Source organism: Dipodomys ordii, unplaced genomic scaffold, assembly GCF_000151885.1.
Source record: "Dipodomys ordii isolate 6190 unplaced genomic scaffold, Dord_2.0 Scaffold83, whole genome shotgun sequence".
Taxonomy (NCBI): Eukaryota; Metazoa; Chordata; class Mammalia; order Rodentia; family Heteromyidae; genus Dipodomys; species Dipodomys ordii.
Window position 1 is genome coordinate 302,976 of NW_012267299.1, and position 17,861 is coordinate 320,836.

Sequence of the window (17,861 nt, forward strand, 5' to 3'; positions counted from 1 at the left end):
TTTTAAGTAGCAGAATTATCAAATAATTATAAATTCTTACTGTATTGAAATCAGTGGAACTATTACAATTAAGTCCTTTACATCACCTTCCTTTCCCCAATTCCCACAATTGAGATTTTTATAGAAAATACCCTAGGCGGGGCTGGGAAGGTGGCTCAGTGTTAGAGCATGTGCCTTGCATGCCAGAGGCCCTGGGTTCGATTCCTCAGCACCACATAAGCAAAAAGAAAAAAGCCGGAAGTGGCACTGTAGCTCAAGTGGTAGAGCGCTAGCCTTGAGCTGAAAAGCTGAGGGATAGCGCCCAGCCCCAGAGTTCAGGCCCCATGACCATACCCAAAAAAACAAACAAAGAAAATACCCTAGGCATTTCCAGGATCACTATTTGAAGTTGTCAGAATATTTCATTGTCTAAAATGTTCTGTCTTCTACACTGTCAGAATTAAATTTCTAAAAGAAATGTGATATTTATTTCTAAGTCTTAATTATTACACAGTATCTGATGAATATCTGTTTTTAACTTACTTGTAGTCATTTACTATTTCCTTAGAAAAAATTAAATGTATGGACTAAATGTGCATATTTTAAGACTCTTGATAATTTTTCATTGCCTATCAGAGAACACACCTTTCCCACCCCAAGAAATAATACTTTGTTCTAGGGTGTGGTGCTCAAAGTAAGATACCAGGTTGGCAATATTGTCATTTTTACTGGTGACTCAGTAGAAGCAGTGTCTTCCTCCACCCTAGACAAGTCAGAAGCTCATTAGTGCATTCTGATAATGCACTCATATTTAAGATGCACTGTTATAAACCATGACTACTCAAGCAATATACATAATTTTCAGCTTTCTAGGAGGCACATTAAATAGTTAAAGTCGGCAGAATTAATTTGAATATATTCTATTTACCCAGTTTACCTAAAACATAATTTTAGTATGTGTTTAGAATAAAAATTGCTAATGAAATTTTATATTTTTTATGTGTATGCTGTCTTCAAAGTCCACTCTTTTTCAAATCTCAGTAAACATAGCTACATTTTAGTAGCTATTAGTTATTGTAATAGGTGGGGCAGTTTTAAAAATAGGAGAAAAACATGAGAATCTTTTTTGTCTTTTCCTTGAGAACTTTAAAATACAATGAAAAATATAGCTACATTTTAGCCCTTGCTGTATGTTTTCAGTGTAGTGAGTCACTAGAAAGTTGTACTCTAGAAAAAGTGTTTTACAATAAATGGGTCAGGATATTGTTAAAAAAACGGCTTATCTAATAAAAGTTAATTTTCATGGAAATGTATATATGTTTTTATTACTACTGAAGAGTTGGCTGATTTATGTATTAATGCTTATAGAATTGTGTTGGAGTTTGCTTTTTTCATGTCTTTCCTATGAGAAAAGACAAGTTTTTGGGGGGCTTTAGGAGGAAAAGGTAAATATGCTTTTTTTTAAGCATTGCTTATATATTACTAAAGGAATTAGGAGTTTGAAAAGGAAAAACATATTCACCAAAGTAAAAGATAAATGGATTGAGGTTATATTTTTCTATTTGTTTCTACAAAAGTAGAAAAAACACAAACTTAAGATTTTTCTCAGCCAGACATGGTGGCTCATGCCCGTAATCCAAGCTATTCAGGCAGCATGAGAGGTTCCCAGCCAGCTAATCAAAAATTAATTTATCCAGAACCCTTCGGAGACAATAAAATTCTGGGCTTGGTAGCACATGCTTATCATCTCAGCACATATAAGCATAAATAGACAGATAGTGGTCTGGACAGGCCTGGGCAAAAAGTAAAACTCTTACATTTGAAAAATCACAAAAGCAAAAAGGGATGGCTTGGGGTATGGTTCAAGGGATAAAGTACTTGCCTAGCAAGTGTGAGGCCTTAAGTTCAAACCTCAGTACTACCTCCCTTTCCTCCCCAAAATGATTTTCTCAAACCTTTATATTGGTCAAACTTTCTTAGTAAGAAAACATTACAAAGAGTTACAAAGGAAAATGGGAATAGATTTGTAAACAATAAAGGCAGCTGAGCTACATGTGATTGACAGCTGTAATCCTGTAATTCAGGAAGCTGAACTTTGAGGATTGTGGTTTGAAGCCATTCTAGGCAGGAAAGTCCATGGGACTCTTACCTCCAATTAACCACCCAAAATGCCAGAAGTGGGGCTCTGGCTCAAGTGGTAGAGTACTATCATTAAGCAAAGAAACCCTCAAGGACAGCATCTAGGCCCTGAATTCTAGTCCCAAAAAATTAAAAAAAATCATATCTCTGTCTAGTATACTTTTAAAAATATAAATGTTTTAAGTACAACTCTTGATCAGTTATTTAACTGTTTCAGCTTTCAGTGTATTCTTAGGAATAGAATTTGACTGTTTTGGGGTGAGAAAAAGCAGTAAATTTGAAAGTTAATCATACTCATTAACTTAAAAAACATTTTCTGGCAAAGAAGGAATTATTTTAACATAAAAACTTTGTTTTTAAGCCCAGGCCATTCAGCCCACCTGTAACTTCCAATACCAGCCCACCCCCTGCTGCTCCCTTAGCCCGGGCAGAAAGTTCTTCCTCCATCTCATCTTCTGCTTCATTGAGTGCTGCCAATACTCCAACAGTAGGTAAGTGAGATCTTGTCTAAAAAAGTAACTCTGGAGATGTGATTCAAGTAGTAGTATCTGACTAGCAATTGTGAAGAAGCCCTGAATTCAACCCTGTACTGACATTTAAGGAAAAATAAAGTTGAAGCATTGTATCACCTATTTTATTTACCTTTCATGTACCTTCATGTACAACATTTTCCCATCCTATAACTTTGTGTAAGTTGAATTTAGTAACTTTATATTTTATTTGGTTTAACGAATACTTTGTTTATATATTTGGTTTCAATCATTTTTATTTATATGAATATATTTTAGTCATAAAAAATAGATAGCTCCTACTCAAAATCAAGCTGAGTTAAGTAATCTTTAGTTCTTTTTCATTACCTAGATTATTTAGAGCTTTCTGGTTATGATGGAAACTAAGTTATTTTTTGTGAATCGGAACAAAGATGTTCATGGTTTCAGCCAGTGCTGGCAAAAGGAGAACCAACATTAGATGACACATCTGCAGGGAAGGCAATTGGATATGGATTTTATATAAGAAACAGTCTTTACCCCCAAATTTTACTTGTCAAGACATTTATGTAACTCTGTTTACATTTGAAATTTTGATTCTTGTTACTTGAAAGTGTTTTCCTACAATATTGTGTTTTATTTAAATATAATAGAAGATGATAATTTGATTGGGACACTCTCTGAAATTGAAAAGCACTGTGAGACATCACCAGGTATAGTATCAGAAGCAAGTGTTTATGTTGACTAATGATGCTAAAGTGTATCTAAAATATTTTGTTACCTAGTTTTTCCTTTTCCAGCAATGTTGGTGTCTCAGAAAACAGGAATAACACTAACTATCTCAGTTTTGTGCTAATTATGTCTAGTTGCTGTACAACAGCTATTGACATCAAATCTTTAATGTAATATTTTTGTATTTTCTTCTATTTCCCTGCTCTCTTCTTCCCTCAATATTAAAATATGTCAATAAATCTGAACTTCAGAGCTATCTGAATAAGAAGAAAGAGTGATTACAAAAGAAGTGGGAGCTAGGCACTAGTGAGATGAGATCTGAGGGTCAAGATTTAAGCCAGCCAGAGCTGTCTGTGGGACTTTTATCTCCAGCAAACAAACAAAAAGCTGGAAGTAAAGCTGTAGCTTAAGTGATAAAGCACCAGCCTTAAATGAAAAAGACAGCACCCAACCCTGAGTTCAAGCCTTAGGACCAACCTCCCCCTTCCCAAACAAGTTATAATATGTAAACTATCAGAGCAAAGGCTGTCATGTGGAAAATCACAAAAAGATAAAATCATAGAAGTAGAGGTAGGTAGGAGGGAGTTAGGCTCAGGTTTTGTGACTTAAATAAATGCCCACTCTTAGAGAAAGATACCTTGTATCCTTACCTCAGATTTACAGAACATACTAAGTAAGCAGCAATTAAGCTGGAATCGAAAACAAAAAATAGTCTAATTAAAATACAGATTTCTAAAAAATTATTTAAAAGAATATTGTAAGTTTAGTTACTGAGAGACTTAAGTGAATACTTCCTCTATGAATTTATTTTCTTCAGGTATACCTGTACAATATGATCTTGAAAGGAAAATAAAATTAGAAAGTACCAAAATTGATATTGCCAAATGCTAATAGATTTTGAGTTATCTCCCAGTCTTCCAAACACTGGTTGTGTATTTGTAAATATTTCATAATAGTCATGGTATATGATTACAATGGCATATTGAAAACAATAAGTTACTATTTTGTTTTGTACTGGGTTTGAACCTGGTCCTTGTGCATGCTAGTGAAATACTCTACTACTGAGTTACATCCATAATCCCTATAGATTTCTTTTGCTATTTACAGTTAAAGCAGTAGCAGACATTAATGTTATACTTGACTGTGTCTACATATCCATTTGTGTAGGTTGCTCAAGAAAAAATAATTTCATATTTAATAAAATACAGGCAGCCCTTGACATCTACATGTGGTATTTGTATATAACCTCTATACATTTTCCTGTGTGCTTTGTCATCTGATTATTTATATTGCATGATATAGATTTATATTTATATTTATAATGTAAAAAATAAATAGTTATATTACGTTGTGTGGAAATGACAGGAAAAAAGTCTGTAGATGTTCACGAGACACAATTTTTTTTCTAAATATTTTCAATCCATGGTTGAATTTGCAGATGTAGAATCCTCAGGGCAAGCTGTATACTTTTCCTTATGAGACTGGGGGCACAGCATAGGTCAAGTAGTAGAGTACTTGCCTAGTAAGCAAGAGGCCCTAAGTTTTAATCCTCAGTACCCTAAAAATAAATAAAAATAAATGAGTGGGCCAGGCACTGATGGTTCATGCCTATAATTCTAGCTAATTAGGAAGCTGAGGTTTAGAGGATCATGTTCAGAGTTAGCTTAAGCAGAAATGTTTCTGAATGACTTTGTTTCCAAAATAATCTGTAAAAAACTGGGTTGAAGGGACACCTTAAGTGGTAGAGTGTCAGCTTTAAGCAAGCAAATGGAACAAGTGGGAAAGGTCCTGAGTTGAAATTCTGGTACTGGCAAAAAAACCCACCAAACCCCACATTATTGAACTTGGAAGATAGCTCAGTAGTAAAGCATTTGCATGAGGCCCTAGGTGTGATCATCAGTAGGGACCAAAAAAATATTATGATAGAAAATGACAGTGATGAGGAAAAATGCACTGAGTGGGAGTGTGAAATGTTACCATTACTCTGAAAACAATGGTTGTTACTCAGAAAGTTATAAATAGATTTACCATATGATCAAGCAGTTCCACTTTTGGATATATACCCAAAAGAACTGAAAGCAGAATTTTTTTTTTTTATTGTTGTTGGTCATGGGTTTGAATTTAGGGTTTGGGTGCTGCCCCTGAGCTTTTTTGTTTCAGGCTAGCACTCTACCACTTTGAGCTGTAGCACTTCTGGTTTTCTGGTGGTTTACTGGAAATAAGAGTCTCAGGAACTTTCCTGCCCGGGATGGCTTTGAACTGCAATACTCAGATCTCAGCCTCCTCAGTAGGATTATAGGCATGAGACACTGGCATCTGGCTTGAAGCCAGAATCATAAAGAGATAGCTTTATATCCCTGTTCATAGTAGTACCATTTACAGTAGCAACCCACCTGTGCATTGACGTATTAAACTGATAGCAAAATGTAATATATACATGCAATAGACTATTATTCAGTTTTAAAAGAGAAGGGAATTCTGACATGAGCTACAACATGGATGACACTTGAGGACACAGAGCTCTCAGATAGTGTGTTCAATTTAGCTTATTTGGGGCATTTAAAATAGTTAAATTCAGGGCTGGGAAGGTGGCTCAGTGGTAGAGCGCTTGCCTTACATGCCTGAGACCCTGGGTTCAATTCCTCAGCACCATATAAGCAAAAAGAAAAAAGCTGGAAGTGGCGCTGTGGCTCAAGTGGTAGAGTGCTAGCCTTGAGCTGAGGGACAGTGCCCAGGCCCAGAGTTCAGGCCCCATGACTGGACCCAAAAACAAAACAAAACAAAACAAAAAAATAGTTAAATTCATACAGAAAGAGAGGTAATTGCCAGAGGCTGGGGGTCACAGGGAGATATTGCTTAATGTGGGTATGGTGTTTCACTTTTACAAGATGAGAACAGTGGGTGGTGATGGTTTTCCAGCATTGGGAATGCACTTAAAATGATTCAAAGGATATGTATTTTATCATAATAAAAAAAAAAGGAAAAGAGCTGAGTGCTGGTGGTTCATGCCTGAAAGTCCTAGTTACTAAGCAGGCTGGGATTGAGGATTGGGATTCAGAGCCACCTAGGACAGAAAAGACTGTGCGACTCTTACCTCTCAGCACCACATAAGCAAAAAGAAAAAAGCCGGAAGTGGCATTGTGGCTCACATGGTAGAGCACTGGCCTTGAGCTGAAGAGCTCAGGGACAGGGCCCAGACCCAGAGTTCAAGTCCCCTGACCAAAAAAAAGAAAAAAGAAAAAAACTCAGGGACAGTGTCTAGGCCATGTTCAAACCCTAGGACAGTACGTCCTCCCCTGAGGGTCATGTCCCTTCCTTCCCCCAAAAAGGAAAGGTTATAGTTATCTTTGTCTCAAAACATACTTCCCTGGAATTGTGATAACGCTGGTTTTTTGTTTTGTTTTGCCAGTCCTGGGTCTTGAACTCAAGGCCTGGGCACTGTCCCTGAGCTTCTTTTGCTCAAGGCTAGCACTCTACCACTTGAGCCCACAGTGCCACTTCTGGCTTTTCTCTTTAATGCAGTACTGAGGAATCAACCCGGGGCTTCATGCATCCTAGGCAAGCACTCTACCACTAAGCCATTTTTCCAGCCCTAACTCTATGTTAGAACATTAGAAAAAAGTTGATTGAACTCATTTAGACTCACAAAAACATCCTATTTCCTGAACATATATAATTAGTGAGTTCATTTGCTTGCTTGCTTGCTTCTCTTCTCTCCTCTTCTTTCCTCTCCTTTCCTGTTCTCTTCCCCTTCTCCTCCCTCCCTCTTTACTCTCCCTCCCTCCTTTTTCTTTCTTCCTATTTTTTGGTCAGCCATAGGCTTGAACTTAGGGCCCAGGCACTGTTCCTGAGCTCTTTTGCTCAAGACTAGCTAGCACTCTACCACTTGAACAACGGCTCTACTTCTGGTTTTCTGGTAGTTTATTGTAGTTAAGAGTCTCATGGACTTTACTGCCAGGGCTGAGTTTGAACCATGATCCTCAGATCTCAGCCTTCTGAATAGCTAGGATTCAAGATAAGAGCCACCCAGCACCCAGCTTCTCTTTCTTTTCTTTTCTTTCCTTTCTTTTCCCTTTTCCCCTTCCCCTTCTTGTTCTCCCTTCCCCCTACCCTTTCCTCTTTCCTTTTCCTTTTTTTGGTTGTGGGGCTTGACTTTTAGGACCTAGGTGCTATCCCTGAACTCTTGCTCAAGGCTGGTACTATACCACTTTGAGCTACACCTCCACTTCTCATTTTTTGAGTGGTTAATTAGAGATAGCCTCATGGGGACTTTTCTGCTTGGGTTGGCTTTGAACCATCATCTTCAGATCTCAGCCTATTAAGTAGCCAGGAATACAGGTGTGGGCCACTGGCACCCAGCTCTTTTTTTATTTATTTATTTTTTTTGTCGGCCGTGGGGCTTGAATTCAGGGTGCTATCCCTCAGCTCTTCAGCTCAAGGTGAGCAGTCTACCACTTGAGCCACAGCGCCACTTCCAGTTTTCTAGTGCTTTATTGGAGATAAAAGTCTCACAGACTTTCCTGCCTGGGCTGGCTTTAAACCGTGATCCTCAGATTTCAGCCGCCTGAGTAGCTAGGATTTACAGGCATGAGCCACCAGTGCCTGGCCCAGCTCTTTTTTTAAGTCATGATCTTTTATTTCATTTTTCAAATCACCCTAAGTGTACAATTTTTTTTGTCTAGTATGAATTCCTGCATAAAGACACTGGATTCTCACCAGTATTGTCATTCATCAGAATAGTTCTCACTAGAAAGGATTAAAGAACATGTGTTCTGTTACAGTGTGAGCTTCTGATTTGTTTGCTGCAAGATTGGCCCAAGTTAGAAAATTTCTAAGAAATCAGTACAGAAGAATGTTAAGTATTGGTGCCTTACCACTTGAATCACAGCTCTACTTCTGGCTCTTTGGTGGTTAATTGGAGATGAGTCTCATGGGCATTTCTGTCCAGGCTGGTTTTGAGCCATGATCCTCTGATATCAATCTGCTGAGTTGTTAAGATTGTAGGTGTGAGCCAGTAGTACCTAGTAACAATGTGCTGTATTTGAGGGCTGCTTTAGACTAAAAAAAAAAGAAAAAGAAAAAAAAGAAACCTTAATACATGTATATAGGTGTTATGGTTTAAATATGAAATGTCCCCCACAGGCTCCCAGAAACTCTTAGTCCCTAGCTAATAGTGTTATTTTGAGAAGTTGTGGAAACTCTTTGACTGGAGGAATTTCTTTAGTCCCCGGGGGCATGGTCTGTCATCCCTTCCTCTCTCTACTTCATGTCATTCATTAGCTGGGAATCATGAGGTAGGACCCCCTCACACTACACAAATCCTGCCACCATCGTTTTGTACAAGCAGCCATGGACTGAGCCCTCTGAAACAATGAGAAAATAAACTTCAGTTCCTTTGCAGTTGTTTGTCAGGTATTTTGACCATAAAACCAGCTCACATAATAGATTAAATCTGTTCATATTTTGTTACACTTTTAAAATGTTGATGTTTATGTGATGTGACTCAAAGTGTTCTGCTTTTAAGCAACATTAATAGTTAAACATGGAAGCAAGGTAATGTGTTAACGTAATGTAGGTTGAGAATCCCTAATCCAGAAATAAATTTGTAATTCTCCAAAATCCAAAACTTTTTTGAACTCTCATATTGCTTAAAAAGTTTCAAATTTTAGAAAATTTCAGATTTTGAATTTTTGTGTTATATTCAGCCAGTAAAGTTTATGCAAATATTTCAAAATATGAAACACATCTCAAGTGTTTCAAATAAGGAATACTTAAGCTGTACTAGCATCCAAGAGACTTAAGATAATTTCAACAATAATGAATCATGTGTGGAACATTATATTTCAGTTTAGTGCTGTGAAGTATTGAATTGAAAGAATTTGGTATTTGCAGGTTTGGGAAGACATACTAGTAATTTTAGCTCTTCAAGTCAGGGACCTTTTCCTTTTGATGCTACTTAAATATCCCATGCCTTTCCATTTTAAAGGAAAGTATGATGCGTCTCCCAGATCTTTGTCCTTTGTATTAGTTCCAATTTGTAAACTCTAGGTTTACACTTGGGCATTATTGAGACCAGAAATTGAGTCAATTGTGACAACCTAACATTGTGAATCTGACTGAAGGATTTAACAGTGGATTGTGTGTATTCTAGGTGTGTCACGGGGTCCCAGTCCTGTCAGCCTTGGAAATCAGGATGCCTTACCTGTAGCAATTGCCCTTACAGAATCTGTTAATGCCTACTTTAAAGGAGCAGATCCCACCAAGTGAGTTTTTAAGTTTTATGTGTGGGCCTATATGTGCTTCTGTGTGTGTGTACATGAGTGCGTGTGTCTGTGTGTGTATGCTGGCCAGGAAGAGAGACTTGGTGATAAATTTCAGAGTTACCCTTCAGATTCTTTTATAAATTAGAGTTTTTTTATTTACCTGCTTTTTGCTATTTAATCTTAAGGATTTTCTTTCAAATTAAAAAATGCTATGAATAGCAGTACGTGATGACTTCCCCCAGTTTATTACACTCTTGCCTAAGTTGTTTGATCATGAGGACCCATCTGATGGAATATCTGGTGAAAGGGACATTTTCTATGAGACCTACAATGTGTGGTTAATATGAAGCTCTTGCAGAATTTATTCAGCACCTGGCCTTAAAAAATTATGTTTGGGTGAATAACCAGTCTTACATAATGAATCTATTCATTCATGAAATGTTTGAGCACTTACTATCTCTAAGACTTTGTAATATATACTGAGGATTCTTAAGTAAACAGAGTAAAGTTCTCTCCTGAGCTGAACTTGCTTTATAGTAAAGAAAAAATATCAAACACATATTGATGTTTGCAATAAACCAGGTTTAGAGGGAGTAACCAAGGGGATCTTTTTGAAATTAAATTTAAGCAGATATTTGAAAGATGTGGAGGACTAAGCCATACAGGTATATGGGGAAAGACCATTCTAATTAGAATGGTCAGTGAGTGGAAGGATCTGAGGTAGAAACATGCTTGACATATTCCAGACATTGAGGAGAATTGTATCCCTGAATAGAAGGGAGAAAGTGATTGAAGATGCATCCAGAAGTACCAGATCAGATTGGGCATTGTAGGTCTTGATAAGAAATTTACATTTTATTTTGAGGAAATAATTTATTCATAATTATGATAACATACACATATAAGCCTTTAAGCACTTGTCAACATTCCAATTTCAGGTGTATTGTGAAGATAACTGGTGATGTGACAATATCATTTCCAAGTGGAATTATTAAAGTCTTCACTAGCAATCCCTCTCCAGCTGTGTTATGCTTCAGGGTGAAAAACATCAACAGACTTGAGCAAATTCTTCCAAATGTACAACTTGTGTTCAGGTTTGTGTAGTTTTGTCTTTGATGTTGAAGTTTTTTTTTGTTGTTCTTGGTTGTATCTTGAACTCTGGGCCTGGACACTGTCCCTCAGCTCTTCAGTTCAAGGCTCATGCTCTACCACTTGAGCCTCAGCACCACTTCTGGTTTTCTGGTGGCTAATTGAAGGTAAGAGTCTCATAGGCTTTCCTGCTTGGGCTGGCTTTGAACTGTGATCCTCAGATCTCAGTCTCCTAGAATTACAGGCATGAGCCACCGGTGCCCAGCTTGAAGTTTCTTTTTAACAAATATTTTCCATTGTTTTGGGATTGGGGAAGGCAGAGTGATAGAAGGAGTTAGATTGGAATATATTGTAAATGTGTGAAAATGTAACCATAAATTCACTGTACAACTAATGGAAGCTAATAAAAAATAGATTCCAAAAAGACACTTTTTTCTTTCATTAAAATAATACTGAATTTGAAGGCAATACAAATAATTTATTAATATTAAACAGCCTTCTGTTGTCTTTTTTATTCTTTTTTTATGTTAGCGATAGCACTTCTTTTGGCTGTGTTCTATTCTTTATCCTCTAAGATTAGTGTTTTCTTATCCCACCTTTTGGTTCAATTCCTACTAGTCTTTTCCAAGTCACTATGTTACTATTAGAGGCAAAGGAAAGAGGTACATATGAGTGAAATAAAATAATGAAAATATTCCTTTGTGTACATACAGTGATCCATCACAGTGTGACTCCAACACAAAAGATTTTTGGATGAACATGCAAGCTGTTACTCTCTACCTCAAGAAACTATCAGAGCAAAACCCAACTGCTTCTTATTATAATGTAGATGTATTAAAGTATCAGGTGAGTGTGGTGTCATTGTAAAAATCCTAAATTTAAACATTACCTAATAAGGGCTAGGTGTGTGGCTTAGTGTTAGAGTAGTTGCCTAGCATGCATGAAGCGCTGGGTTTGATTCCTCAGTACCACATAAACAGAAAAAGGTGGAAGTGGCACTGTGGCTCACGTGGTAGAGTGTTAGCCTTGAGCAAAAAGAAGCTCAGGGACAGTACCCAGGTCCTGAGTTCAAGCACCAGGACTGGCAAAAAAGAAAAAAAATTACCTAATGAAATAGACATAACATTAAATGAATAAATATGTCACAGCCAAATTAGGTTCATTCTAGAAGTGCAAAGCAGTTTCAGAATTAGAAAATTTATTAATGAATGGATATTTCAATCAATTTGATAAACTGTTTACCATCTATTTGTGATCAAAATACTAAATAAAAGTAGACACAAATTTGAACTTAACCTGTTAACAGTGAAGAGTTAAGAATACCAAGAAATAGGCCATGGATGTAGCTTAATGGTGGAGCACTTGTCTCTCATACACAAAGCCCTGGGTGTGATCCATAACACCTCCAATACCACCAAGAGAAGAAAAGAGGGGAGGGGGGGGGAGGAAGGAATGAGAAAGAAAAGGACCCGAAGTAGGGGAAGGGAAGAGAGGGAGATGGAGAAAGGGTGGGAGGGAGGGAAGGAAGAACGGACTTAGAGAAGAAAAGAATGCCAGGGACAAATTTCCTTTTTTATTTACTTATATATTGGACTTCTTTTTTTATCATCTGGCATTATTGTATTGCATGTTTACTATGTACTCCAGTCAGTTTCACTCCCTTATCACTGTTTGACTTTTTAATAAGGTAGTTATATGACCAAAGGACCATAGGTCAGATGATTAAACATTTGAAATAGAAAGTATCCAAATTCTCAGCTTGTGGAACTGCACTGTGAACTTCCCTTTTATTCCTCTATCATAATTAAACTCTTCTAATTCATAATCATAGAAGTCCGTGTTGAATGTTGAGAGGTTCTCAGACTTCATACTAATCATCAGATAACATGCTAATTTCTAAGCACTGTCCCTAAGCTGTGGAGTCAGATTTTTGTCCAGTAGAGTCCAGGGACATGCACTGTAAACCTGCTCTATGTCTTATTTCTGTGTAGGTAATTCCCCCAGGTCATCATGCTGAGAGTGAACTGTATTCCTGTGAGCTGAGTCTGTTTTTCTCTGCCTAGTATCAGTTAGTCCCTTTGCTACTTAATTTTGATTCTGTAATTTCTTACGTTCAAGTGTCTCTGTCATCAACATGATTTGTTTATTGTTTAGGCTAAAGACAGTATTTATTCATTTCTTACGTTCAAGCGTCTCTGTCATAAATATGATTTGTTTATTGTTTAGGCTAAAGGCAGTATTTATTCATTTCTTCTTTAAAGGTAACATCAAATGGCATCCAGTCCACTCCTCTGAATCTTGCAACATACTGGAAATGTAATGCTAGCACCACAGATCTAAGAGTGGATTATAAGTACAACCCAGAGGCTATGGTGGCACCTACTGTGCTTTCCAACATACAGGTGGTAGTACCAGTGGACGGAGGAGTCACAAACATGCAGTCCCTTCCCCCTGCAATATGGTAAGTTAAATGTATTTCTAAATTCATGCTACATTTTTGCTGTCTTTAACTTTTAAAACCCATCTTCTGAAAGTTAAAGTTTGAAAAGGGTTTTGTGCATTTTCCCATAAAACCACACCATAAAAGATACTGCTCAGGCTGGGGATGTGGCTTAGTGATAGAGTGCTTACCTTGCATGCATGAAGCCCTAGGTTTGATTCCTCAGTACCACATAATAAGAAAATGCCAGAAGTGGCTCCATGGCTCAAGTGGTAGAGTGCTAGCCTTGAGCAAAAGCAGCTCAGGGACAGCGCCCAGGTCCTGAGTTCAAGCCCCAGGACTGGCCAAAAAAAAGAGAAACTGCTCATTTAACTAATCAAACCACAATAACAAGTAAAAATAAAACTAGTTTTGATGTGAATGTGAATGATTCTGTACTCTTTCCCCTTAAGCAAAATTTTTATCCTCTTCAAAATAACAATATTTTAAATAATTATTTTAGAGGATTAAAACACGGTATCTGACATATCTATAGTAACATCTGTTTGCTTAGGTTTTTTGTTTTTGTTTTTTCTGTCATGGAGCCTGAACTCTGGGCCTGGGCACTGTCCCTCTGCTCTTCAGCTCAAGGCTAACACTCTACCACTTGAGCCATAGCACCACTTGTGGCTTGTTCTGCTTATGTGGTGCTGAGGAATCAAACCCGGGGCCTCATGCATATAAGGCAAGCACTCTTACCACTGAGCCACCTTCCCAGCCCACTGCTTAGTTTTTAATAGTATTAGTTAACTCCATTTGTATCTACATTTCCTGTCCTCTCTACTGATACTAGTATAAACTAATAGCCCTTATATTTTCCTCTTTATAAGAGCAGTGTTGGTGAAGGTGTGGCTCAAGTGGTAGAGCACCTTCCTACCAAGTAGGGGGCACTTGAGTTCAAATCCCAGTACTGCCAAAAAATAAGGTGTTTTCCTTAACTAATTAAAGTACTAAGACACACACATTCCATGTTTCTTTCTCTGACCACTTGAAATGAGAATCTTATTTGAAAAAGATACAGTATTGTGTTTATACTATATCATAAACAAATTTGTACCAATATTCAACTTAGAAGTACAATTGTGACATGAATATTTAAAACAATTATTTTTTGAATATCCATCCGTGAATAAGATACTTATATTAGACAATTTTTACCACAGGAATTCAGAACAAATGAAAGCCTTATGGAAATTATCTGGCATTTCAGAAAAATCAGAAAATGGAGGTAAGAATATGCTTGCTTTTTATTTTTGTTTTCACCCAAAGTGGATTTTCTCTTTTGCTCATTATCACTCTTGTGTGCCCCCTTTCTTCTTTTTTCTCAAACTCAGGACCTGGTGCATGCTAGGCAGGCATGTGCCTTCTCCATCCTCCTCAGTTTCCATTGAGGTTTTTAGGCATATTTATAGGTTTCCCTCTTGACTATCATGACTTCAGTTCTAGAACTGACCACTAGATGGAAGTTAATACCTTAAATAATAGTGGATCAGCTGAGATTAAGAAGTCTCCTCAAGATTTCTTTCTCTCTTAGGAAAAGAACTTGTTTTGTTATAACTTACATAAATGTTACATGAATGCTTCTTATATTCACATGTTAACATTAAGAAAAAATAAAGCTTAAATAAGCAGAAATATCTAGCCCAGGTCAGTAACCTTATATTACTGATTTAACATACTATTTAGTACAAGCTTGCACTTTTTTTTTTTAACAGTTTTTTTGGGGGAGGGGGTCGGGTCCGGTTGTGGGGCCTGAACTCTGGGCCTGGGCACTGTCCCTCAGCTCTTCAGCTCAAAGCTAGGGTCTACCACTTAAGCCACAGCGCCACTTCTGGCTTTTTTTAATTTTTGCTTATGTGGTGCTGAGGAATCGAACCCAGGGCCTCTGGCATGCAAGGCAAGCGCTCTACCACTGAGCCACCTTCCCAGCCCCAAGCTTGCACATTTTAATGTTTCCTGGCCTGCTTTGTCTTGCTAAGAAAAACTTTTCCTGGTTATTTTCCTTTATCCTTCAAATCTGTGATGTGATTATTTTAAGGAGTTAACTTCTTCTTTTCATTAATTCTGCATCGATTTATGTTCACAATGCCAAAGAAAGATTTCTATTAGTAATGACTCCACTATCCCCTCTCCCCAACTCAACTTAAAATTGGGATTCAATCTAATAACATTAAATATCGTTGTTCTCTTCAACAAAAGACAGATCTAGCTGGGCGCCTGTGGCTCACACCTATAAACCACCAGAAAACCAGAAGTGGCGCAGTGGCTCAAGTGGTAGAGCGCTAGCCTTGAGCTGAAGAGTTGAGGGATAGCGCCCAGCCCCAGAGTTCAAGCCCCATGACCGACCGAAAAACAAAAGAGAGAGAGAGGGATCTAGCCAGGTTCTCGTGGCTCACACCTATAATACTAGCTACGTAGGAGGCTGAGATCTGAGGATCACAGTTGGAAACCAGCCTGGACAGGAAAGGCCATAAGACTCTTATCTCTAGTTAACTGCCAGAAAAAAAATGGAATTGGAGTTGTGGCACAGACTTGTAGAGCACAAAAGCTCAGGAACAGTGCTCAACCCCTGAGTTCAAGCCCTGCAACTGACACACAACAAAAGGGAAATCTCTTTTCTCCTTTTGATCACCTAATTAGCTTTCAGTTAACTTTTCCTATTGAGTACGTATTTTGGTATTTTCAATTTTGCTTAAATTAGAAAATTTTGAGCACCAGTAGTTTCTGTCCTAATCTTTCTTTGTAAAAGAACATGAACATATTTGCATTATCTGTTCACTTACACTTTTATGCAGAATCAGATTTATTGTAGAAAATCACGCTTTGAGTATAACAACCAAGCTTAACCTTTTTTCCTGTTTGGTACGTAAAGGTTCCTCCTTCAAGATGTCCAGCTCTGCTGACTTTTACCCTAGCTATATAGCTTTTGGGGAATCACACTGAAATAAGTCAGGAATTATACTGGCATTTTGGGTTTTGCTCAGCCTACCAAGCAAATTAGGATGTCTTTCACCTATTTACTGAAACTGCTACAATTTCAAATTCTTACCAAGAAAGGAATTTGTTCTCTCAAAAACAATACCTAAATTTTCTGATCAGATATTTTAATAATTTTCCTGTATTGTTCAGGTATGAAAATGTCTATGTGAGGAAATGGAAAAATTTCCTAAATGTGATTTTGACATGGCTAGTCAAGCCTTTAAAATGTCGTGGTATATACTTGTAATCCCAGCTATTTAGGTGGCAGGAGGATCAAGTTCAAGGTCAGCCTGAGCAAAATTAGACTAACTCAAATACAAACAAAAGGACAGGGGCATGGCTCATATGGTAGAGCCCTTACCTAGCACCCAAAACTCTGGCTGGATTCAGTCCCCAGTATCAGCACCAAAAAAAAGAAAAGTTGTTCAAAGTTTTAAGGGCTTGGCTGGGCACTGGTGGCTCACACCTGTAATCCTAGCTACTCGGGAGGCTGAGATCTCAGAATCTCAGTTCAAAGCCAGCCCAAGAAGGAAAGTCTGTGAGATTTTTTTTTTTTTTTTTGTCGGTCATGGGGCTTGAACTCTGGGCTTGGGTGCTGTCCCTGCACTCTTCAGCTCAAGGTGAGCTCTCTACCACTGGAGCCACAGTGCCACTTCTGGTTTTCTAGTGCTTTATTGGGGATGAGAATCTCAAGGACTTTCCTGCCCAGGCTGGCTTTGAACCGTGTTCCTCAGATCTTAGCCTCCTGAGTAGCTAGGATTACAGGCGTAAGCTTGTAAGATTCTTATCTCTGATTAACAACCAGAAAGCTAGACCAGAAGCTGTAGTTCAACTGGTAAAGGGCTAGCCTTGAGCAATACAAAATCTAAGGGACAGTGCCCAGCCCCTGAACTGAAGCCCCAGGATTGGCACCAAAAAGAAAACAAAAACAAAAAAACACCAACAACATAGTTGAGAATTAGCAGTTCATTGCCACTTGGATCTTCACAACCAGGCACAATAAGATGGGATGGCTCACTTATGATATCTCATTCTACACTTCTGTTTATAGTGTTAAACTTTGGTACAGAGGATCATGGGATCTTACCCAGCAATCTTATCTAGTTGCCTTAACACAAGAACCTTCTAGACTCTTGTTCCTTTCTCCCCTCTTGATTCCCGCTCCTAAATATCTTTGAAATACATTCTATTCTTTCCTTTGGCCCCATTTCAAATCCCCTCTTCCTGTCTCTTTAGATTCCTAAATTGTTTATTGTTTCACTATTTGTCTGTCTCTTTGCTTCTTCCTCCTCTCCTCCCTTCTAGAGTACTAGTTTTGAAGGGAAGGTATTCTTCCCTTATTTGGGTGTTTTCCCCAAAGTCATGTCATAAATTTCTTTTTTTTGGGGGGGGGTGTCCGGTCGTGGGGCCTGAACTCTGGGCCTGGGCGCTGTCCCTCAGCTCAAGGCTAGCGCTCTACTACTTGAGCCACAGCGCCACTTCCAGCTTTTTTCTTTTTGCTTATGTGGTGTTGAGGAATCGAACCCAGGGCCTCAGGCATGCAAGGCATGCGCTTTACCACTGAGCCACCTTCCCAGCCCAGTCATGTCATAAATTTCTTTTTTTTTTTTTTTTTGAGTTAAAAGATCATTGGAATTTTAATTTGGGACACATTCAACTATAAGTTAATTTGGTGTGTTATGATACTAGATACCTTCAAATGTATAGGTCTTG

General features: G+C 38.0%; 1 protein-coding gene across 1 annotated transcript in view; it reads left to right on the plus strand.

The window, feature by feature from the left end:
- The window catches only part of Fcho2 (FCH domain only 2), a 133,538-nt gene that overhangs the window by 111,146 nt on the left and 4,531 nt on the right, over positions 1-17,861 (plus strand). The window contains exons 19-24 of the mRNA XM_013025285.1: positions 2,480-2,609; positions 9,490-9,601; positions 10,540-10,695; positions 11,404-11,536; positions 12,952-13,151; positions 14,333-14,397. Of these exons, the coding sequence (XP_012880739.1) occupies positions 2,480-2,609; positions 9,490-9,601; positions 10,540-10,695; positions 11,404-11,536; positions 12,952-13,151; positions 14,333-14,397 (796 nt within the window). The remainder of the gene's footprint in view (positions 1-2,479; positions 2,610-9,489; positions 9,602-10,539; positions 10,696-11,403; positions 11,537-12,951; positions 13,152-14,332; positions 14,398-17,861) is intronic.